The 26129-nt window shown below is 42.1% G+C and overlaps 1 protein-coding gene across 2 annotated transcripts in view; it reads right to left on the minus strand.

Annotated features, from left to right (window-relative positions):
• The window catches only part of pot1 (protection of telomeres 1 homolog), a 56620-nt gene extending 35538 nt beyond the window's left edge, over window positions 1–21082 (minus strand). For both annotated transcript variants that reach the window (XM_065956852.1, XM_020634951.3), the window contains exons 1-5: window positions 21022–21082; window positions 9104–9237; window positions 7661–7733; window positions 5260–5360; window positions 1441–1548 (exon numbers count right to left, since the gene is read on the minus strand). In XM_065956852.1, the coding sequence (XP_065812924.1) occupies window positions 1441–1548; window positions 5260–5360; window positions 7661–7733; window positions 9104–9223 (402 nt within the window). In that variant the 5' untranslated portion in view covers window positions 9224–9237; window positions 21022–21082. The remainder of the gene's footprint in view (window positions 1–1440; window positions 1549–5259; window positions 5361–7660; window positions 7734–9103; window positions 9238–21021) is intronic.
• Window positions 21083–26129: the final 5047 nt, after the last annotated feature.

Genomic DNA, 26129 nt, shown 5'->3' on the forward strand with positions numbered 1-26129 from the left:
ACGAAAAGACACAAAAGACGACACACAGCAGATGCCAGAGCTGCTGCAGGAAGGGCAGTAAATGACAACGACAGCGAGGAGAGTGGAATAATATCTCTGAAATGTCAACTGTCAGAAAACTTTACCTCAAATACAAAATGACCAAGTTCAGTTTTTTTTGATTACACTCCAACTCTTTGATTTTTTGGATCCGACTTGTGTTTTTTGACTTGAGTGTCTTCAATATGAAAAATTGTCTCCAAGTAAAGTTTCACATGTGACACTCTGATCCCACTTAAAGTGTTAAAGTACACGTTGTGAGGTGTAGTAGGAATGGCTGAGCCTGCAGGTTAAATATCAGACTGTAAGAAGAGGGAAGCATGAATGCATGTGAAGGCATTGTCTCTCTGATGGTGATTTAGTGTGAGATACGTTAGAGCCTGAGCTGTAAAAAGGACTCCTCTTCTAACAGACTGGCAAGCCTGCATATTTGTTTTTTGGGATTACTGTAAGGTCGGGAATATACTCATGTAGGCTGTTTCTGACACCATTTTTTAGTTCCAGGGCTGATTTTGAAGTCGGACTGAGTTTCAGCTCGATAGCATGTTGTTTTGGGGAGGACTCCCTGAGAGAAAAAAAGGTTTTAACTGTCTTCCTGCGTGATGATTTCAATTGCATTCATCAAAGTCTACAACGTGTAGTTTCTGTTCAGCTGTGTCGCTCTGTAAGCACCATCTGTCTTCACTGTGCGCAGTTTGCACTCCTCCTAGCTACAGCGACGGTAAATTAGCTCTCAGCATACGGTGAAAGTTGTGAAGTAGAGACCTGTAAATCTCGCTGCCCAACTCTGCTGGTGACCTTGTTGATTTAATTGAGTGTTTTCAATCAAACCAGCGCTCCAGAGGGTTAATTTATTGAACACTAGACCATTAGTGGATGATCAAATGCATGATTATGACCTCATGAGGGAGACAAGATGTCAAAAAAAAGGGGCACTTCCATCCTGGTCTGCATCACTATGTATCCTAGCAGAGCTCCCGATACACAATGAATGGCGGCGACATTTCAAGGAGGTGGTGGCTGCACTTACGGCGGTCATGACAGCGTGTGTGTCAGCATTTCTAACTGGTGTATAGGATGTAGCCAACTTTTTAGATGAAAAAAAACAGAGGTATTAAAAGTGCGTCTTATACATCAGATTTCAAATGGTACAGCGTGAGCCCGGCCTAACAGAGTCCTAGTGTCCTGGGTGACCATTTTGAGGGTCTTTCTTAAATCACGGCCTCATTGTAAATTGATGAATAGAGGACTTTTATTAAAGGACTGACAGTTAGAATTGACAGTTTTCACACCAACACTCACACAGTTTAAGATGTGAAAACACATATTGGAGGATTGCCTTCTTACTCACAGTATGCGGATTCATATAGAACATAATACTGAGACGGTTTAAGTCCTCACATAGATGTAGGCGTCGTCTCCTGACAGCAGCAGGTTACACGGGTGCAGCTTGTCCTTATTAACAGTTGGAGATTTGCCCACAGTGAAGCCAGAAGCCACGACCACATCCTGCAGGACAAAAAGGAAAATCATCAACAACAAGCAGAGAAATCAGGGATTAAAACTGGGAGAGCAGAGAGGGGTGAATTTACATCTTCCTTCCCAGAGGGAGGACAGATAGAAGCAGCAGATGTTGCATCCTGGGAGATGTTAAGTAAGACGTCACAACAAGCCGCCGATGATAAGCCGGTGTGAAAAGTGGAGATTGTCTTTTGTTTGGCATGTGAAGTGCCCCCGAGACAGATTCAAAAGCCTCCACTCAGGGCTGACAAAGGGACAGCAGATAGTCTGAATAATCACGTTACAGAGACACGCAGGCCTGACAACAACTCTGTGATCTACAGCCGAGCATGGCGGCTCAGGATGTGGATGACTTCCTGCGTTTTGAGTTTCACCAAGACACCGCTGTAGGGAAACCAAAGAGAGATTCTGCTGACAGCTGGATTACCTTTGATTCGTTCACTGTCCCGGTCCAGGTCAAAAGCATGAACAACATCACAGCTGCCTCTGTGTGCAGATGTGACAGCGTCAGAGTGGACTGAAAGTAAACGGGCACGCGGAGCTGCAGTTAGGATGATTCAGAGTCACTTTCAGAAGTTGAAGGAGCTGCAGGAGGTGAGCTGTCACACCAGAGCACCGACACATGAAGAGGAAAGTTTACCGAGCTTAACATTATTTAGACTTTAGCTCTGTGTGAATTGGTGACAAACATGTTCACAGTGACAACAGGTAAGCTGTTCTAATAACATTACAGGTCTCTGAATTCTGGAGGCAGTCATCACTTACAGAGCGGTCAATGCTTCCAATATGAAGAGTCAATTTGTGAAGGATTAGCAGTGATTTATGGGAAATTCTGGCAGTTTCCCTTTATATCTGACGTTTCTCACACCCTCTCCTGGATTAAACACTTCCTCTCTGTTTACGTGCTTGCGAGGAGGGTCTGACACATTGAGTCACATCCAAACCCTCTGAATTTGAGAAAGTGGGTAATTAAACCCTCCTACAACACGTCTGCACTGATGCTGGCTTGATGATCAGGTGCGACACCTTTCAATGTCTGTCATTGTAGACGCTCCATTCAAAACGTTGTCAACCATACAGACTCAAGATAAAAAATAGAAGTATCATACAGAAATGAAAATCAAAGTTTTCATCTTATTCAGGATCTTATAAACAATTTACTAGTCTCAAAAATGGTGTGTGTGTTTGTTTTACTGTGAGGTGATTTATTTTTACAGGGATTTGCAAAAACTAATCGTCTTATAAACATCAGGTTGATGTTTAATGCCACCAAATATAAGAGAGTTTTTTCTCATAGTGTTGAGTGATATTAGTGAGTCTGCGTCACGGTATTTACTGTAAGTAGACAGCTTATTATTTAAATGACATAAAACCATGGTTACACAAAGTTCCTGTTTTCATGGGAGTGAGGGGAGTTCTTCCCAAAGCTTGCTGCTGTATGGGATGGAGGGATGTGGGATGTATATGGGATGGATGGATGACTGGACGGATAATTTTATGGATGGATATTGGATGGTTGGATGGATATTGGCTGGAGAATGGATTGATTGATTTATATTGGATATGTGGGTGGATATGGGATTGATATTTGATGGATGTTTGGATTGATACTGATGGATATTGGATGGAAGAGGGATCTTGGATTGATGGTTGAATACTTTAATTATCCCAAGGTAAATTCAAACCCTCCACCTTAACAACGTGTGCTTCACTCAGCTGAGCTCGCTCGATGCCAGAGAGTGAGTGTTTGAGTGACGAGTTTGAGAATGGCCCCAGACTTTACCTGGGCAGGTCGTTCAGGTATAGTAAAGCCCACCAAAGTTCCAACCCTGTTAACATTTTTTATGTTTGTGTGTCACGCAAATATCGTGTTGGATCTTAACTAACCATACACGTACACAGTATCTTAAAATGTGTTTTCCATAAAAAGATCTAGATATCTCTGCAGGTGTAAATGTCAGAGCTTGAGAGCTGTAAGTTCAACCATAACAGCACACACAAGCACAAACAAACAGCGAGGACATGAATAGAAACCTGAAAATAAATCTAACTGTGAATGAGCATCATCGTCCAGACGGCATCAGTCTGAATCATCATCTTCTCCGTCCACACTGCCGTCACTACAGCAAGTCTCCTCATGCTAAATAAAGATTCAGAGATTTGTGTTTTAATCAGCACAAAAGAGGTGATGAAAGCCCCCAGAATACACACAAAGCAGACAGTGTACATGGCAGGAAAAAAACAAATTGTTTTGCCTAGTACACAACAGAGAAGGAATTCATTCTGGACTTCAGGAGGAAATGATGACCAAACAAAAGGTGCAATAACAGATGTGGAAAAAACTCTCAACAAAAGAAAACTCACAACTCACACACAAACATGTAAACTGTTTATATTTTATGTCACGGCCTAATGCAATGTCTTATACAGAAAGTGTGTATTTTTGTGTATAGTGTAATAGGGCCACACAATTTATATCGGTTCAGATAATTAGCTGGCCTATTTATGGGAATATTTGATACATTTTTATTTTTCCGATAATGACATATTAACCGCTAAAATCAACCGATTATATGGGTCAGGGGTGGGCACATCCTCAACTTCCCTCAACCCCTCAGGTCAATTTTTACGTATCAATTAATTGGAATCATGAAGAAAACATGACAAAATTTGAAGTAACAGTCTGAAGGTTTGTGTATTTATGTGGGGACGCCACCTGGAGGGGGTGGGGGGTGGGATTAGGGTTAACATTTTTTTGCTGTGAATGTTCATCTGACTGTGATCAATATGTAAAATTGATAAATAAAGTTGTTAAAAAAAAAAGTAACAGGAGTTAAAAATCTAAGCACTAGTGTTTCAAAGATGAACGTTGGTATCATAGATGCTGATAAAAGCTATGTATTCCTTCCTTTGGTTGAACTGTAAATCAACCTAGAAGTATCCTACAATTTTGCCCTCTGGCAGTGAGAATTAAATGAATGCGGCCCTTGCTGTGACAAGATAAGATTTACTTTTATTGATCCCCGCAAGGGGAAATTTCAGTTTACACACTCTGTAGTCATGCAACACACACATGCACACAAACAGGATAACTATGGACATGCACTAGGGGAGACATGTCAGAGTTCCTGAGCTGGGGGTTTGGTGCCTTGCTCAGGGGCACCTCGGCAGTGCTCAGGAGGTGATCTGGCACCTCTCCAGCTACCAGACCAACTTCCATACTTGGTCCGCACCGGGACTTGAACCGATGACCCTCCGGTTCCCAACCCAAGTCCCTACAGACTGAGCTACTGCCGCCCTCAAAGTTGTGTTTCAGAGCAGAATAACACGATTGAAATTTGCAAAAGGTGTCCCACAGGGTTTCAGAGGGGAGGAAAAAGTCATGAAGTTATAACACACTGAATATGAGTCAGCTAAAGAGTCGTCATGGCAACAAAGATGTATTAAAGTTATACGAAGCAGCAGTAGCCGCTAGCAGTAGCCGCTAGCATTAGCACCAAGTCTAAGGTGCCGTAGAGCCGACGTTTGAAAATTGCCGAAAGTTTGCTCGAGACAGTCCAAAGGCTAAAGCAATGAATGACATGAAAGAATCACATACACATATTCAACACACACACTGAGAGATAATGTACCACAACAAGCACTACACTTTTATCAAAGTTTCTTTATGTTGTATCTTCAATAACAGAGAGATCGTACCCCTTGATTGACAGCTTGGCTGAACTCCTTGGCCAGCGCTCCCATCAGGACGACGTTGATGGACGACAGCTGAGACGAGGTGATTGGCTGGGACTCTTCTTCTGTACAAAAAAAAGTGCAGAAAATTAGATTTTTTTTTTACACTGGAAAGACAAAAGGATGCAGGACACTTTTGATCAAGACGACTATGTGTTGAGATTCATCATACTGATAAAAACATGTTGGGTCAGAAAGATGGTGAACTCGGGATTAACTGGTTATATTGGAACTGTAATTAAAATAGTTCTCATTTCTCACTTCTCATTTGATGATCAGTTAGTTCTTTAGTTAGTCAAATAAGTGACAATTCTCTCCATCCAGCATCTTGATCTTTGGGTTTGGGGAAAACACTTTTGGACAAAAACAATTCGCTTCTTACTGCCACAACTTATATGTTAAAGGTCACATATCATGCAAAATACACTTCACCATGTTTTTCTAACGCTAAGGGCGCATTCACACTGGGCAAAGTTGTCCCATACCGTACTTAAGCATAATTGCCCCCTAATATGTGTCCCTAGTCTGTCTACAAACCCCCCCAATTATGAAAAAAGTCCATCCTCTCCTTCTTCTGCCTGCTCCACTTTTCAGATAATGTGTGCTCAAACAGGCCGTTTGGAGGTTTTCCCTTCATGACCTCTAATACACCTGCAGGTTCAACACAGCATCCTAACTGACAGCCATGTGTTTAAACAAACACAGAGAGAGGTGACCCCGCTCATCCTGCTACTGGACACACAGGCGAGCTGGATGTCTGAGAGTTGAAACGTTTAAAAAGAAGGATGTCCTCGCCACAATAAGAGCCTCTGCTCTCTGTGGCTTTTTAATCAGGCTGCTCAAAGATAAGAAGGCCACAGACGAGGCAACAATGAGACACACAGGCCTCTGTCTGCCGCTGAAATCCAGACGAGCTAAAGAGCTTACCTCACACATACAGAACAGTCCACACACACACACACACACACACACACACACACACACACACACACACACACACACACACACACACACACACACACACACACACACACACACACACACACACACACACACACACACACACACACACACACACACACACACACACACACACACACACACACACACACACACACACACACACACACACACACACACACACACACACACACACACACACACACACACACACACAGTTCTGCAGTACTACTGACCTTTTAGCCTCTGTATTGTCACAGTTTGGGGTTTTACTGCACAAACCTCATTGAACTTTACATGTGACACAAACAGAACAGAGACCACTGTGTTAAACATATTTCATTACCTAGTCTTATGTAACTCTGCTTTGCTACTTTCAAGTATTAGTTGTATGCATTTGGTCATAGCTTCGGTTTTGGATGAAATCGTTGTCGTTTAAACGGGGATTCAATTTCACAACTGTGCCTCAGAGCCAAGGAGATCCAAAGCAAAGATAGAACAGTGGTTCCCAATATACCTTCAAGAAAAAAGTCCCTACAGTAGTTTTTTCTCTCATGTGTGGAATGGATGCTAATCATTCATCATTCTATTAATCATGTGAACGCTTTTTCTTTTAGATTAAGTTGTGACTCTTAATCTGAATTAAAGAGGACATATTATCCCCCTTCTCCACCTTTTCAAACAGTCCCCTGTGGTCTAAATGAAACATCTGTGCTGTGCTTTGGTCAAAATATAACATGAATCAAGGACAAGAGGAGGTTAGTGAGCCTGTATAAACCAGCTCTCTCAGAACGCTCCCTTTTGGTGTGTGTGTTTCTTTAAATGCAATGAGCCCCACCCCCCTCACCCCGCGGGGTGTGCTGACCGGTGGCGACGCGAGTTCAGCTTTGAGCTCACATGGTAACTCGTCAGCGTGCCCCCTTGGAAAAACATGGCTGCCGGAAACAATACAGGAGGGGAGTTTTTATTTTTATTTTTTTTTCTTCACAGAATCCCACTGTGACATCACAAGGAGAGCACATTTGAAACGGAGCATTTTTCTCTGTGTTGTAAGACTTATGCAGACCACAAACAAAGGACTGGATGGGTTTATTTCACATTTTGTGGGTCAGTAGACACTCAGGTTACCCAAATATATGTTCACAAACACTTTACAAGTGGATTCTTCATAATATGTCCCCTTTAAGGTACTGCCTAACTTATTTTTGGAGCAAATGTGAGCCTGTGAGTGGCAGCTGGATGAATGGATTCCTTGTGGCCACATTTTGTTTCAGGGTACGACATCACTGAACTCAGCAGGTTGATCTGAAGAACTAATTTATTACACACAGAGCCCGGCAGGAAGCTGCACGGACCGACCCAGCAGAGAAACAGACAGCTCTTAAACACACATGTTGAGCGTTACCTTGGATGACGGTCTTCAAGATGAAGTTGTCGGCTGTTAACGACACCAGCGGGCCTTTATGAACCACTTTTCCCTGGAAATAAATAATGAATTTTAAAAAAAGACTGAACTTGGAGACAAACTGGAAAACACTGAGCTCAAATTGAAGCTGTGAACGGTCTCACTGAGGGCCTGTCAACTGATCAAAGACACATCAGGAAAGTGCGCGGCGTTGATGAGCGCCTCTGGGAAATGAGCTACGAAACAGAAGGTGGATTATTCTGCCTTTTCGGTTTTCAGACATTTATTTCTGCGGCGTACTAATCAAAAAGAAGAATACAGCGTCACGTTGAAATACAAAAGAAGCTGGAAGGGAACAGATGGTGGCAGGTGAAAAAGCAGAGATATCAGTGCAGGGAAGATGTGTTACCTGTGAAGCACCACCCGGCTATTTCATTTTCTTTGATTGTATGCAAAGTGGAGTTCTTTCCAGGTAATTTTAAAAGATCCTAATGTTCTTCCTTTATTATTCATTCTTGCACAAACATCTATAAAACCTCATGTTCAGTAGCTTAAAGCGTAACATTAAGGCCTGTATTTCTGTGGCTCTGATTCCTCTGAAAGACGCCTCAAACCAATCAGGATTCAAGCTACATCCACCCTTCCAGGTCCGACCCCGGGTCAAGGTGGTGTTTAGTCCAGTACACCAGAAAAGGAGCTGCCTGGGGCGCTGGTAGCTTAGTGGTTAATGTGCATGCCCCATGTACAGAGGCTACAATCCTCCAGGCAGACAGCCAAGGTTCAAATCCGACCTGTGGCTCCTTTCTTGCATGTCATTCCCGACTCTCTCTCTCCCTGATTTCCGACTTCGTCCACTGTCCTGTCAGTACAATAAAGGCAGAAATAGCCCAAAAATACCTCCAAAAAAAGAAAGAAAAGAAGCTGCCAAATCTGCCAAAGAAGAAAAGTTAAAAGGGAAGAAGTGAAATGTTTTCCGACATTTGATCATGAAGATCAAATCTCTCTCTCTCTCTCTTCGACGACGTCACTTTAATGACTCTTTATTTAATATTGAGCGCCTCACGTCTTGTTTACAGCTTTAAGGTGTGTGACTGTAAACATTTGGCTCTAATTAATCCGAGCTGATGGCTAATTAAGAGTTTCATCTGCCTGCATGAAAAACGGTGTAAATGCACGGCCCGGACCACCTTCCAGCAGGTTAAATATTAGCACGCTGAGGCAGAAGGTATCGCTTGATTATAGAAAATAATCGTTCATATTTATTGCAATAAATTCAGACTTCTGCGTCGTGTTTATTCTGAATGCTAACATCACGCTAATGATGAAACTGTTGTTAATTGTGCTGCCCTAATTGTCGCACACATGTAATCGGGGAGACTCACATGGCTCCTGATGAGTCCCCGATACTCACTGCAATGAGAACCAATCACTGTGTAAACAAACCTTGACTGTTCTGTTGGAGCAGTCGGTGCTGATGCTGATGAGGGAGATGGGAATGCTGGCCAGGTGTGGCGGTACCTTGGCGTCTGGCCCCGCCCCCCCTGACAGCACTTGGACTGGCATGGCGTCAAGTTGACCTGAGAGACATAGAAAGGGAAAGTGTTGTTATTTTCTGCGTCAACAACTGAGAGTCAAGGAAACCTCTTTCATCTGTTTTCAAGCTTTAATCTGTCATCTGTCAGAGTAGACAGGACGCACAGCTGCTGACAGACATTGATCCAAACTGGGATCTGTGGTGTTCAGAACGTCCAGTGTTGTTGTCCTCCACCGCACTCGACTCATTACCAGGATGAAACCTGTGACAGGAAGAACCAGATCCATGTCGACAGTACGGCAGGAGGGTTAATGTCTGCGAGGCGTTTCAGAGAGTAACCAGGAAAAGTGTTGGCCGTGTTCCCAGCAGGTAGCACGTTGCTTCCTGTCAGAGCTTGTTAGTTTGAGTTCCTGCAGATTTGACTGAGAGTCCCTCAGTGGAACCTCGTGGAGTGAGGACGGCGGAGTGGGAACAGCCTGCGAGGCAGACGAGCTGCTCACTCGGCCGTGCACTCAGCCGCTCAGTCAAGTAGAAAACCCATACAGGAAAAAAAATAAAAATCAAGTAAATCTCTCTGATTTGGACCAGAGGGGCAGAGCCAGGGGCCTGATTAGAGCATGATGAGTGATTCATTCATGAGGTCAGAGCGGCTCTCTGAGTGGGAGGTAGAACAGACTACCTGGTTTCTTCAGCTGACCTGCAGCTGCTTCAAGTCACTCTCTCCTCCACTCTCTCTCCTCGACCTGCAGGTTCATCAGCTGCAGCTGAGGAAGATTTCACAGAGGAAGCCCTAAGTTTGGACCTGCAGGGGTCCAAACTTAGTCATGACTGAGACACTGCAATGAAGGCTTTTTAGTCAGTCCTTCTGCTCTGTATTTTCTGTTGTTTTTCAGTGTGCTATGGGTCTCCTTTTGATGACACAATCAATAGGATAGAAAGGTGTTTTGGGACCAAACAGTTCTGGGGACTTTCTGAGGAGGAAGTATCCACTAGAGTTCCCTGAGAACGACACACCATGGGGACTTTTTCTTCTGTCTGCATTCGCACCACCATGGTACCTACTCCGAAGAGTACTCTAAAAAGGTTCCTCTAAACCGTGTTCTAGGAACTAAAAATAGTTCATGTTTCCTGTGGTGCAAAAATCAATTAAAAAAAAGGGAGAGGGTTCCAACAGTTCCTAGAACTATGAAAAGGTTCCTGTGCCTAATGTCCCTCAGAAAAACATGCAAAAACTGCATTTTTGTTTCTGGGTGCACATTAGAAAATTGTTCAGGACCAACGTGACTCTCCTTTATTCCCCGGTTTTATCATTCTGCTGGTATTTCAAAATGTCTCACATCTTAGCACATGCAATAATGAAATAAACACAACAGCTTCATCCACATCCATCCAGCCTGTAACCTCCTGTAGCAGCTCCGGTGATGAATGGTACAGACTGAGCTGAAAGTCAGACTCATCCCACAGAGCGGCCACATATCAGATACCAGGCAGTCAACACTGACCCCTAAACGACAGGAGCAGACACTGGTTTTCCTGCTCCTCTGAGCGTCACGAAGACACACCGCTCAGCTGCTCTGGGACCCTCATTAACTCAGAGGGTCTCTCAAGTTCACTCCGACATATCAGTGCGTGGGGAATAGAGAGGGACACAGGCTCAGTACAAACTAGACATGACTGTAGGGGAGGTGGGACACGTTATTACTGACCTGTTCTCCTCAGCAAGACAAACCGAGTCCTGAGCAGCTCAGTTAAGTCTGGTCACATCTATTGAAGACTTTTAGCTTTTCCAAAACGTATGGACAAAAATCAGAACTGATGACGGAGATTGTCATTTTGTTCAGTCATTTTATCCAACTGTTTGATGAGTTTTATTTGGATTTGGAAGCGAGCTGACTGAAGACGGAAGCACAACAACCGCAGCAAGTTAATTTTTACTCACCTCCAGCTCGCGCTCTAACTTGTACAGGCCGCACGCCATCTCCACATCTTTATCCATGTAGATTAACTTTTTTCTTTGTGAGTTTTCAGATAATAGAAAACCAAACCTTCTATCTATCACTATTTTTTCTGCCTGTCGTCCGCCATGTTTGTTTACGCTAAAGTTGCATTTGTAAAATTCAGTTAGTTCAATTTAGAGAGTCGGAACTCTTGTTGTTGGTGAGTGAATACGTAAATGTGTGGAGAGCAATGATGTATCAGAAACAGGACATCATACACTATAGAAACAAGACAGTTTCATCTATGGTTATTTGTGGTCATGTGTGGGGTCTCTCCATAGACTGTAAATATTAATGGATGAAGCCTGAGTGACGTCACCCATCTGTTCCTGCAGGGGGCTCTGGAGGCTCATTAGCAGCAGCCGTCATGTTGGAAATGCTGTCTCAGTCTAACTTTCAGTCGACCTAACGACAGGCTGAGAGCTGGAGCTGAGGCGGGTTTTAAGCCTCTTAACAAACTGTTACATCACGCCCACCTGCCAATCATGTCAGATACACTCCTAACTGTGAATAACACATATCGTTCATAAAATCGAAACTGAGCAGATTTGAAAAAAATCGAACCCCCTAACGTGTGGGCCCATGATGACAATAACTAATCAGACTTATTTCGTTTTTTATACCAGGCTGTAAACATGTTAATTTGGGCTGTAAAAACAGCTTTCTGTCTGTTGTGTGTATGTGACTCCCGGTGTTCCTGGAGCCAGCCTCTAGTGGACACTTGACGAACTGCAGGATTTTGCACTTCCGCATTGGCTTCAATTTTCAACACTGGAGGTTGTCGCTTAATTCAGTCATTTAAAAAATAAAAATCACAGTACATTATTTCTTCACTCATTAATTATGGACAGAAGTGAACTCAACACACAACGTAACACTGGCTGCTATTTGAAGGTTCATTTATACACAACACAAACCTCCAGCTGCCCCAGGTGCACGCTCCAGCAGTTTCTCCCATTGAATAAATAAAAAAAAATAAAGCAGTACAGCTCAGCAGGTGATTTCAGGAGTTTTTATCAGGTCAGGAGCAGCTTGCGAGAGCAGAGCGGGAGGGGAGTGTGCCGAGGGAGAGCGGCGCTCAAAAAAAACACCATTTATTAAAACCATTTAAAATCACACCTCGGCAGCGAGTCACAGGCTCTCTGTGGACGACAGACAGACCGACCTGAGACTCAGACAGTGCTGTTTTAAATTCACATCTCACACCTGCATTACACCTCCTCCAAGGGAAAAGACAAAGTTTAAATCCTAAAAGGAGACACTTTGTTGCTGCATCAACCTGCAGCTCTTTAAACGAGTAATATGTAACTCTGACACCTAGTGTATGAAATGGGGACTGCAGTCTGCAGAGCTGATGTGCACGCAGGTTGCCATGTTGACTTTAGACCAAGTTGCACCACACAACAAGTTTGGTTACACCGTTAAAGGAGTAATGTGTAACTCTGACACCTAGTGTTTAAAATGGGTTCAGCAGTCCAAATTCAAACATTGCAGACAGCTGTCTCCCCCCGCCCCCTCCTCTCTGGACTCGATGCTCATGCAGGTTGCCATGTGGTGAACACTGAAGCTTCAGTGTTTAGCCAGCTCTGCATCGGTCTGTAAACCTTTCTGCGTTCTAACCTCTCTCCATTTCTCAAAAGCATCTCCAATATTGATCCTAGTTTGAGCACGTTTCTGCTCGTGGAGCTTATTAGAAACTAATTGTTTGAAAGAATAGGGCCCATTGTGTAAAACTATAAAAGGTTCCTCACTATGTCGGGGGATCTGTGAGGGTTAATGAACATTTTAAAATGTTCTTTCGATGTCTTTGCGGTTGATCAAATCACAGTTAGACCAGTTAATCTGCTGTTTGATGTTCGTGCCTTGTAAAATAAAAGTTGACCATAGCAAGACTGCGAAACAAAATCTATTTAAAAAGATAATTTTCCGATTCCTTATCAAAAGAGAATATTCAGGAACATGAATAGGTGAGACATACAGTCTGAGCAATTGATAGCCTTTTTATCTATGCATACCCAACAGATCATGCGTCTTATCTGCGTCCTCAGCCTTGGGATGCAAAAACAGATCTAAAAGGTTTATTTCCATGCACACTGGAAGAGTTTCCTCTGCAGCAGGAATCAGAGAAATCCTCCCAGAGGGCACGGAGAGAGATTAACCTTCTCTCAGCAGCGGCTGATGAGAAGAATCTGACATGGGTTGAGAAATACAGACAAGCAAGACTGTAGTCTGCTGTTCATTACAGCCTCGAAAACAAAAGAATGGATTTGGCTGCAATTAACTAGACGCTCCATTATGGATTCATTTTATTCAAATAATAGTATTCGCAGTGACATGGCAAAAACTATGAAAATGCCCAAAATGACAACGTCCAAAGCCACATCCAAATGTCTCATTTAATCAAACCCAAAATATGAAGCACAAGCATACAATTTCCTGTAATGCAAAAGAAAAGGATTTGCATTTCTTTTGCTTGAGAAATGACCTTATTATGAATCTAGTGCAACGAAAGCTGCCAACTAATTAAAGCTCACAAAAGACAAGATGTGCTCAAATATCTGGCCGAGGTTTAAGAGACTCTGCTGCACAGCACAACAACAATAAAACCCTTGTTGGTTTGCATTCATGATCATTTTTCAGCCACTTTGCAGCAGAATCTGCTCTGATACAAGTGGATAAACAAGGATCAGTTTTTTAGTTTGTTGAAATTTTAGAGAATGACATTTAACCTATGAAGTCACAGCAGCAGAGCAACTCCACCACACTCCTTCATGTCTTCTACTAAAGCCTCATGTTTTCCTGTCTTTCTTAATCCGTTTTCACATCTACACTCCTGAAAATATCAAGAACATTTCAGGAGGACTGCTACGGATATTCCCCTGACCTGGTTGTTCACACATGCTCCTCACAGCTGGAGACTATTCCTTTCAGGCAGGGGGGGGGGGGGGGGGGGGGGGGGGGGTTCTCCTGAGATAAGACGCGGAAGTAGCAGACGAAGCAACAGAGTCCGCTTAACGATACCGTAATGAGAATATTTGCCTATCAATGCTATGGCTATCAACAGAATCACAATATCAACAATCAACAACATCTCTTGTTTCTCTCCCTCATTTTTTTTTTCTCTGGCAACTTGTTTTATTTATTTTTTTACTTTATTGCACAAAATACAAATACAAACCATAAGGCACATTTTCCAAAATTAGCTTACACATTAGCGCTGGTAATGATACAGTATGAAACACAAACAAAACGTACGAACAAAAAAAAACAAATATGTGAGAGTCTTAATCTGGTAACATAAACAGATCAAGTAAGGCAGTAAGTTTCCGTGCATTTTTGTCCATCATGAATTGAAGATTGAACTGTCACAAACAGTTTGATTTCATTTTTCCATCTGTTGAAATGGGGTCTGACCTTTAAATATTTACACCTGTGAATGAAGTGTTTACCTAACTGAATTAAATTGTTTACCAAGAATTCTACATTGTCTCCCTCATTAATGGTTCCCTGCTGTCAGTCACCGTTACTATAGCACCCATTCTTTGCTAACTTTTCATGTGGTTTCAGTAAATGAAGTTATTGAGGACACTTCTGCACCTGTAGAATCTGAATATTTCAGGGAATAATCCTCCAAATACTGAAACAGTGAAGAGTTGCTGACGGCACGCTCCACGGGGATTCTCTTTTACAGGTTTAATGGAGGTTAGAGGTTTAATGAGCTGCCGTTAAGGGATCACATCAGTGCAAAAAAATGACTTCTTCTGCTAAAATGAAATCTCACTTTTTGGCTGAGAACCACACACAGGGCCAAAGCTGTCAGATAAGAGGACGGGATCAGTGGGTCTGTAATTACTGCGTCAGAGAAGATGGCAGCTTAATAATATTGTTTGATTGCACTGAGGATTTCAGTCAAAAAAAAAACACTTCAATGAGAGGTATCGAGGAAATGATGCCGTGGGATTAGAGACGCTGAAATGACAGCCCGTCATGGTGAGAATGTAGGAAAGGTTGGCAGACAACGAGAGCGACTGTAAACACTTTAAATGAATCCTTCAACTGAACGCGGATCAGTGCTGATCAAGCTGCTGCAGAGGGCGTAATCCGCTGAGCTCAGACTGACGGTACTCTGCTTTAAAGTCACCAGCGTCAGGTTAAACACCAAGGTCACTTAAACTTTTCTAACAGCCGCTCAGCTGGTAGCAAGATTATCTTGAAAAGGTCAGTTAAACCATGGACGGTAAAAAAACATGGATAAGGCTTGAGTGATGTCATCCAATGGTTTCTGAAGGGCTGCATGGAAGCCCAGCCATGGCGGTTGCCATATTGGAAATGCTGACTCAACAACCTTTTCAGTTAACCTAACATCAGGCAAAGAGGGGGAGCTGAGGCGGGCCTTACGCCTCCTGACAAACCACTACAACGCAGCGACATCAGATCTGTCACGCCCCTGAATATGTATTTACTCATATCGTTCATGAAGACGTTAAGACCAAAATAGTTTTTTTGTACCAGGCTTAAAAATTGTTAATTTCTGCTGTCGAAATGGACATTTTCATAAGGGGTGTTTATGTGACTTCAAGGGCTTTTGGAGCTAGCCTCTAGTGGACATTCGAGGAACTGCAGTTTTTCGTACTTCTGCATTTGCTTTGAGGTTGCCGATTGACATCTACACACAGAGAAAATCAATATCTAAATAATTAAATGGGTAGTAAACAAAAAAAGGATTTAACAATTATTTCATTACTACTAAAAAAAATTATTTGTGCATTGCTTTAAGGTTTATTTAGAAACAATATTTACGCCCACAAGCTGAATGTCACTAATGGGGGTATAAAGTTATCCCCCTCTGTAGTGTCTTTGGAGGTAGGAACAGAGGTGATACAGAGGTGCTCCCTGGCTATACAATTTCACAGACTGTGAGACCAATATTAAGATTAAGATTTACTTTATTGATCCCCGCAAGGGGAAATTTCTGTTTTTAGAAATTTACACCGTCCTGGAATAACAACGTGATGATGGCTGAGCTTAGTTACGGCACTTTTGCAGAAAAAGCTGTCTCAAAAGGGTTTTGGATTCATTGAATTGATATTTATTCGTCTAGATTTTTTCAGTCAGTTTTCATGGATATAGCCTCAAACAAAACGATAGCTTTAACTAGGACACTTTACAAACAGAGCAGGTCTTTGTCGTCTTTGTGATATCATTTAGAAACACAAGATAAATCCAACATGAGCAAAGCGCTTTTCAACTGTGGCAAAAAAAAAACATACTTTAAGAAGCCTCGAGAAGAACTAGACTCAAAGACAAACATCCATTAAATCTGCTGCGACCGGGTGGGCCTAAAAACTGGGAAAGAGGGAGAAGCAAACTTCTTTATCAGCCAACATGGGCCTCACATTTTGCCTTCAAGATTATAACTGATTTAAGATTAAAACTACTCTTTGTTTTAAGTCACAGACAGTTAATGCAGTCTTTACCAATGACAACAAGTGTTTAGCTCAACACTGTGAAACTTGAAACTTGGAGCCCCCAAAGACCTGCAAAGGAAGTGCTAGGACCAGATTGGGACATTGTCTCTGGTATTTACAGTCCCATTGACCAACATGGAATTTGAGTTATTTTAGCCTTTAGTCTTTTTATTTGTATTTATTATGTTTTTTTATGCAAAACATGATGTTTTTTCTTGGCTGTCCTGTCTTGTGTTGTGCTTGTTTATTGTAAGTTGTACATAGATGTGTGCTTTCTCTAAACTTTTGCCCAAGGCACATCCCCCCCTGAGGACAATAAAGTGTATCTAATCTAATTTAATCTCATATTCTTAAAAAAAAAAAAAAAAAAAAAAAAAAAAAAAAAACCTGGATTCATAAGGCCATTCAGAAAACATGGAGGTTAAAGAAATTAGCCTTGTTTCAATAAAATGCTTCTTTCTGTTTGAGCATGTGAAGTAACGCTGAATATACATTCCGTGTCACAACCATTTCTAACATATCTTCTTAATGTTGCATTTTCAAAAAGTATGAACTTATAAATGAGTGGTCACTCAGCCTCTCTGGAAAACAGAATAATTTAAAACTGATGTCCTTTCTCAGTGTTAGCAGCCATGTTTGTTTTACTATTCATCAGGGTCAGAAATCTAGTGAGAGAGCAGCAGAGAATATGAATGAATCTGTCCTGCCAAACTTCAGCCAATCAGAACAAAGTGAAAGCACAACATGTCAGAGACAGAGATAGGGAGACGCCCGTGTTGAGACGCTGCCTCTCGGGTATATTTATTCCTTCCCATTCAAACAGCGTCTGTGTGTCAAAATCCCAAAGTGTCCTCTCTGTTCGTTCAGCCGACGCCGGAGAGTTTGCCAACACACAAACCTTAGTGACTCCAAATTTGCATAATCTTTCTCTCTTTTTTTGTGGGGATGAGAGAAACTGAGGCTCAACAGAAACAGAACCAAAAAAGAAAAAAGGAAAGTCCCAGAATAGATGTAGAGAGAGGATTGTCTCTGCAGAGTGGATCCACACTGGACTGAGTTGTGTGTCTGTGTGAAGTATCAGTATAGCTGACCAACACTGGGCCAACACTCAAAGCTACACCACAATAACCTTGGTTTGACTTTTTACATGCATCCACACACATTAGACAGCATCAATATCCTTGGATTAGTACTATAATCGTATTAAAGTTTAAAAACCTGGAATTGGACAACCCTAATAGCTGTACTCAGGGTCCTCTGGGGAGTTTCTATCAGGTTAAAATAATCGCATTAATACTGGAGCCTCTTGATGAGCAGGAGATTGATTATTACTCTAGATTTTCTTGGACAATGTTCACTGAGCGATACGTTTGACAGTTATTGTAAATGGTAAATGGACTAGAGCTAATAGAGCGCTTCTCTTCTGACGACTCAAAGCACTTTTACACCGCATGTCACACCGACACATTCACACACACGCCAACACGCCAACACGCCAACACAAACACTTGAAGGAATCTTTGTGTTCATGTGTTACTTTCAATGACAGCTGTCCTTTTCTATCGGAAAGGTATCCTTAAATGACTTCTTTCCCTGATTGATGACTATATCCATTATCCTATTTCTACAATAAAGGCACAAAAAGCCCCCCCCCCAAAAAAAAAGGGCCGCCCCCTAATATAATGGTAGGGGAAACACTGAACATACACTACTTCCTGCAGTGAGTGTGCGCTTTTGGTGAACCCAGGAGAAGGGGCCCAGTGGTATTTACTGTTAAAGAGCCCATATTATGCCCATTTTGGGGTTCATATATTTAATCTATGTACCTTCTTTTGTACGTTCAAAATAGCTAAAGTCCGAAAAAAGTGTCTGTTTTCATGTACTGCTCCTCCTTGCTCCCTCTACACTCCGAGTCCGTCAGCTGCACTCTGTTGAGCCCACACTGTTAGACCCCACGTGGGGCCAAGTCTGCTCTGATTGGTCTGCCGATCCGCTCTGTCATTATTGGTCAGTTGCTCAGCACCCATCTCGGAAATTTCAACATGAGCTGCTGGGCTTGCCACAACGAGCCAATGGGCTTAGATCAGTGATCTCACACTGACAATTACGTCGGACTGACAAATTTGTATCGAGGGGGGCTAGAACCGAACGTTACATGCAGCTAATGCTACAGCTAACAGGAGGACGTAGGAGAAGCCGGGTTCCCGCGGACTTTGAATTTTTGCAAATAGATGTGCCTAAACATGCACAGGACACTTGGAAAACACACTAAAGAGCATATAAAACCAGAAATGGCATAATATGGGACCTTTAAGTCAGAGTTGCTAAGATAAACCTTTGAGATGGAACCAAACATGAACACAGCTTTGGAAAAATCTTATCTTTTGTTTCAGAGTGAACTTTGCACCCTGGGTCAGGAGAAAACTTGTGCACAGGCTGCATGTTTGTTGGTGAAACACTTTGTGTCATGCTTGCTCCACACACCAAATCTATAGTACTGAACGTCACATTGACAAGCCGTCACTGCTGGTCGACCAGCAGGCAGCAGGAACGAAATGAGTGACATGGCATTGCAGCAGCACCACCGACAGGAGCCCCTCCTCAACAGTCAACAGTATGTAAAAATGGAGGCTGATGCCATGGGAACAGCTGAACATACTAATCTTCTCCGCAGCAGGTTATGTTTGGGATATTTTTTAAAAATATATGAAATCAACCTGTGTGAAACTCAATTTCTTGATCAGGGAGCTCTTTGAGAGAGACCAACAAACATGCCGTGTTTCCTGTTATCCACCCAAAATCTCGGATCATGTAACATGATTAACACTTTACAGTTCTCATCCTACAACTGAAGAGTGGAGCACTGAAGCCTTATACTTCTTTGTATGTATAAGATATTACATTAAGCTGCTTTCATTACGCTTTTTGGGTAATTTTAGCTACATACCACTCCATGTACCATCAGAGCAGCTGAGATATAACGCCACATATGATAAAACACTTCATTAAAAGGAGAGAAACAGGGAACCTTACTATACTCAGAACTGTGCACTAAGTAATATTATGAGCCTTAATTTGCACAGTAGACCGATTTTATTTTTCTCAGATCTTCCTGCATTCATTGCTGCAGCTGAGGTTTTATTTTGGATTCATATTTTTAATTATCACAGTTTTACTTTGACTTTGTGAAATGATGACAATCTGCTGATGAAGGCAGTAACTACTAGTGTTTTACAACTATCAACTAGCATAGTAAGTATTAAGTTAACTACACCAATTAAAAGCCAAACTATAAACTAAAACCTATACAGGAGATTGAGACAAATACCTAACAAAATAAAAAATACCAATGATGCTAAACTCAGTTTACTACACAAATAAAATATGACCAAACGTTTAGTAATAACTGAATAACCAACACAAACCAATAATAGTAAACTAAACACCAAACTCAATTATAACTACAAATAAATAGCTCCTACACCTGTCTGTATTACCTACATGCAGTCTAAGGAGGGTTAATATTCATCTATCAGCTAACATGAATAATTAACACAAACTATAACATATATATTGATATTCAAAGCATTAATTTAGCTCGACAACAGCGAGCTAGCTCTAAGTCAGCTAGTTAGCCTGCTAGCCAACTTTTGTAAACACTCCTGCAGCCTCCTGTTAACATGAACATGAGCGTCTTGTAGCAGCCCTCTCTCTCCACTCATGCAAAGGTAAATATAATGCAATCTACTTTTATATATTGCCGAAGTAAACACAGAAAGCAAACTGCACGAACCACAGCCTCAAAAAGCTCCACCTGTCGCTGAACGAACCTCAACTCCAAAACCCTGCATTTTAAAGTTATTCTGATTTTCTGCTTCTATGCAGAGGAAAACAAACTAATACTCACATGTTTGTGAATAAATAGACTCTATTGGTGAATTCGGCGTAAATACAGTCTGCATTTTAACACGTTGTTTTGGATAATATTACAACTCAGTCCTCGCTCCGCAAGCTCTGTAAATACCACAGTCTATGGTAAACACGCCTGATTTGAGGGCTAAGTAAAACATTATAGTATTTTAGGAGTATGCCGAATTGTGCAGGGAAATGCTCAGATTTGTGAAATGTTGAATATAGTTCTCTGTGTCGTGTAGTTGTGGCTATAATGAAAACAATCCTTAACATGCAGATTTTAAACTGGGTCCGGCGACACATTATCTTCCGTAACACTGCCACTTAAAAAGTTGCAACGAGCAAACGATCAATATTTCCATTGCAGTCAACACAATGCCCATGTTGAGCACACATTACATACATGGAAACACGTAGTGATACCCATTTTAGAAGAGATATTAAACTTACGGTTGCTGGTGATGCTTGTTTGTTTTTCCCTCGCTGGGTTTCGAATTGACAGGATGCTGTAGTGCGCATGCGTGGAGAGAAGTCCAGGGGTAGCACCACCGACTACAACTTCTATTTATGTCAAGAATAAAACATGACTGCAGTAAATGAATGTGCATTAAATAAAAAAAACATAAAAAGTAAACGCAACTTTACAAAGGAGCAATTTGTAAGATATCTAGCCTACAAAATGATATAATAAAAGGGCCTTACTTTATGATCAGACATTAAAGGATATTCCTCTGTTGAAGTGCTGGCTTCTCTGACAACAATGCAACAACAATGCTGGTCCTGAATGCTCTGGAATTGTTTAAACCAGAGAAGGTAGGCGGTTTTAAGGCACCCCCACACAGCTGTTTTGGACACCCCTCAGTTTGCCAGATACTAGTTATCAGGTCAAAACAACAGGTGTTGCAGTGATGGAAGTGGGCAAGCGATTTGGTTCAGATAGAAGTGATTCTAACCGACCTAAAAAGCCTCTGCATGTTTCTAGAGAGAGCTGGCTAAACACTGAAGCTTCAGTGTCCATGACATGGCAACCTAGGGAGACAGCTCTGTCCTATGTTTAGAATTTGGGCTGCAGTAACCTTTTTAAATGCTATATGTCAGAGTCACATATTGCTCCTTTAATATAAGACTAAGAACAACTTTTTTATTCTGCATCTACCTTCATTAATCTTTTTAATTCTCACATGAAAACCTACATTCCCAATTTTAATAATTTCACCTCTAGAGACACTTCGTACTCTTCAAAAACTTTTATTTAAAAAAAAAAGATCTTCAGAATCTTTGCACTGAATCTCACGGCGCTTACATTTCAAGTAAAACTCAACCTTTATCTACCTGAACATTTCCTCATTTAATTTATGCTTTCGGGGACAACTGTTTGATAATCCTCCAACTGAAACTTCCAGTTCAATTGTCCTTGAAACTTTAACTATTATAATTCTTTTAAAGCACTTAAGCTTGAATTGAATCTTTATTTTGACTTAAGCAGATACAAAAGCTTGTGTAAGCAATTCTGTACCTCACATAAGACACTTCAATGTCATAAGTATGTTTTCCTTTGCACTTTGGGCAGGCTAGCCACAGGTTGACTCCACACTGTGTGACAGTAGCTTTCTATTTTGGCCGACTGACAGCAGCTGGAGTCTGTCAAGGAGAGGAGGTGTGATACTGACATGAGGGAGTAAACCTGCCAGAGTCCACACTCTGACTTCAGTCTTTAGAAGTGACAATCCTCCCCCTCTATGATCGGTGTGTTTTGGAGGCATTTCTGCAGAAATCAGTCAAGACAGTCATGAGTGAAAATAAGGTGAGCTGCTGCTGCAGTACGGACGCACTGGAATTAGGAACCCCCCCTCGGAGAGTGACTGTCCTTTTCAACACAGATTATCTGCTCTGAGGTGACATGTATGTGTGTAAAGTTTACTCCTGCCATGTGTAAGTGATCTACCTTGGCTTGTTCATCAGCTGCTTGAGGTTAACATATGTAATCTGATGGAGATCCAGAATGCTTTAATGGTGAAAATTATTATCTGCCACCTTGCAATATTTGGAAATTTAACATACAACATTTGTAAAGCAGTAGTTCAGAGGGCAGGAAACACTTGTAGATAAGGCTCTGACACACCAAGCAGACGGCAAAGAACTAGTGGAGACGATGGCCGACGATGGCCTCACAGCGCCTGTGTCTTGGATCAAAAACTTGCACTTGAACACACCGCAAAGACTACAGCCGACAGCCAACCACCACCGACATTCTGCACATGGTGCATGAGAGGAAATATCTCTCCATGCCAGCAGGGGGCGGTAGTCCGTTATTATGCTCGAGAAGACCATTTTCACACCGCTGTCGCTCACCACTCGTATTATAGGTAGTCTACAAAAGGAGAATAATGTCTGATGAAAAGTTGAAAATGCCGCTGGCGTTGTCAGCCCTTGGTCTTTTAGTGGAAAAAGAAAAGAAGAGGTCAGACAAATAAGGAGAAACTGCACTAATGGGTGAAAGCATGGATACTACAGCGACATGCTCAAGGGGCTTTCCTGAACCTGTGTCGAGAGCTGGAGAGAAATGAAACCTCCCAACAGCCAATCAGAGAGATTCATCTCACCAACCGCGCCAACGCAGACCAATGCTGATTCAACATATCGAATCGCCCGTGAAAAAGGCAGACGGGGGCCGACAGGTAGCAACAGAGCTCAACACACCGCAAAAACTAAGGCAACGAACGATCACCAAGGCGGACCTTAAGAAGTCCAAGTCGGTCATGTAACCCTCGCCCTGCAGGTCTCTCATCTTTCTAGATGGACTAGACCAGCTCAACAGTGGATATACTCAATCTGCAGAGTAATTACCGAGGTATCTCACTGTGCATAAATCTGGATTAATCAGCATCATGTAGCACAGGGCAGAAACAACAACTTCCCTCAAACAGCAGCTCTGCTCTGAGCTATCATCGATGTCATATTCATGTTACATTAAAGATTGGAAAACCTCAGAAGCTTTTACAACCAGATTACTGACTGTTTAATTAAATTGAAAAATGCACAACACTCAGAGAGCGTGTGATAGAGAGCATAATTCTGCTGCTGTATTAGCAGGAGGCTCATTTCTCAGCACTAATGAGTTTCTCCTGCACCGACACATCACAGTAGCCGGCCTGAGGTTCTGTTCCTGCTTTATGTTTCTAATCAAGCGTCCTCCTCTGTGAAGAATATCACCAATAAACCTCATACATGAAGCTGTCCTCCAGATGCAAAATAACAACTTCTATATTGTTCTATTTGTCCCTGCTGCTGGCGGAGAGGAAGAGAGTGTGGCCGTGAGCGGGTCCTGATGGATAGTGTTCACACTGACCTCGGGCTGTGGCTGCCTGAAGTCAGGAGAATGAGAATCAGACCCCAGCACAGGGTAGTTCAAACGTAGCTTCTTACATAGGACAGTGTTTATGCAATGACTTGGATTTGAGTTTCTGCAGCCCCCTTTGGGACTGTGTGGATCAGTTACACACTTACATGGTTTCTAGCTTGGTACAAAATGTTTTATGTCACCTAAACTGGAAACTGCAAATTCCTGCAAAAAGGAGAGAGATTAGAATAGTGTGACCGTATTTTCAAACCTCCAAATCCGGACACTTTAAAGAAGACATATTACCCAACTTCTCCATCTTTTCAAATAGTCCCCTGTGGTCTAAATGAAACAGGTGTGCTGTGCTTTGGTCAAAATATAACATGAATCAAGCACCAGAGGAGGTTTGTGACCCTGTATAAACCAGCTCTCTCAGAACGCTCCGTTTTGGTGTGTGTCTCTTTAAATGCAATGAGCCCCCCCCCGAGTTTTCCCGGTAGACATCACTCCTCTGTAGCGAAAATAAAAATGGCGGACATGCGGAAAAGTTTTGCTCTAGGCTGGGGGTGGAGACACCATAGGAGGGGAGGGGATTTTTTTTTTTTACCAGAATCTCAGTGTGACATCACAAGGAGAGCAAATTTGAAATGGAGCATTTTCCTCTGTGTTGCAAGACTTATGCAGACCACAAACAAAGGACTGGATGGGTTTATTTCACATTTTGTGGGTCAGTAGACACTCAGGTTACCCAAATATATGTTCACAAACACTGTAGAAGTGTTTTTTCATAATATGTTCCCTTTAACTTTACCGCATACCAAAATGTATCGATCAACAGATCGGTGACCTACATTGGTCTCACAACAGAGCAGCCTGTTCAAGATTGTTGTCACTGATGTTTGCCTCTCTGAAAAAGGTCACAGCAGAGCTACATCCAGACTCTACCCACAGTTTGTGTTTGCTTGTTTGAATATGGATTTGTTTGTCAGCATTTCCACTGTAGGTGACTGAAAACGGACACTTGCTGTGTGTGCAAAACGCAGCATATTCATCGGCTTGTAACTCTCCTGGAGCTCTTTGGAAAAGTCGTTACAGCAGGTCCTGTTGGTATGATAAGCAAAACTAGCTAAGCAACAGCCTTGGCAACGACATACATATACAGGAAAATCAGGGTTGCAGGCATTGTGTAATGTTTTGGTTGGTTAAAACCGGGACAGGGACTGTTTAAAACCTGGACATATTAGTGTTTTATAGATATTTGTCTACTCTGGACACGGAGCTTGGAAAAAGGACGGAGACGTACAGTATAGTCAACCTAGTTTAGAACGCAGAATGGTTTCTATAGTGATGAAGAGCTGGCTAAACACTGAAGCTTCTGTGTCTGCGACATGGAAACCTGCAAGCTCTTCACATCTTCTCCAGGGAGGAGGGGGAGGGGGGGAGACAGCTCTCTCAAATGTTTTTTTGAATTTGGAGTGCAGTACCCATTTTAAACACTAGGTGTTAGAGTTATATTTTGCTCCTTTAAAGGCATCAATCAACTTGTTGTGTGGTACAGCCAAGGCTAAAGTCAAAGTGTTCCTGAGTGAGAAGCCTCCTTAGAACAACTCTTCTCTAAGTCTTTGTCGGCTGTCTCAACAGGCTTGATTCCTCTCCTGGAGATAATAGAATGGAGATTCAGGCTGTCCTTGAAAGCATCCACAGTGTCTCGCTCAGACGTACAAATGAAAAGTGAAAGAAGTAGTTGTGTGGAGAATGAAAAGGCGTGACTCTGCAGACTCTCACACCTCCACACTTTTAAACACATCACACACGACAAAGGACGTGATCAAGAAGAAATCCTCAAAGAGCTCACTCTGTACGTGCAAAAGAGCTGCAGGGGTAACTTTATTTGCTGATGAAGATCATGTTAGAAACCAGACGACACAAAGCAGCTACTCAATGAACTCTTGTGGCTCAAGGGGAAGTTATTCCCTGGGGCAAGTTTTCTTATATCTCAAGGTGAATCTGAAATATTATGAGTTTTATTTAATGTCATTGATTATCAACTATTTCCACTCTTCTTATGTCTGAACTATAGTCTAGTCTGTTCTCTTGTCTATCTAATCCAGACAGTACGTTTACAAAACTCGATTGATTGTGTTACATGTTAATCCGACTGAAACAGTACTAAATAAAATTTCTCAAAGTCGGACTATCACACCTACTGTATGAGGCT

This window comes from Labrus bergylta, chromosome 7 (genome assembly GCF_963930695.1).
Source record: "Labrus bergylta chromosome 7, fLabBer1.1, whole genome shotgun sequence".
NCBI classification, from domain to species: Eukaryota; Metazoa; Chordata; class Actinopteri; order Labriformes; family Labridae; genus Labrus; species Labrus bergylta.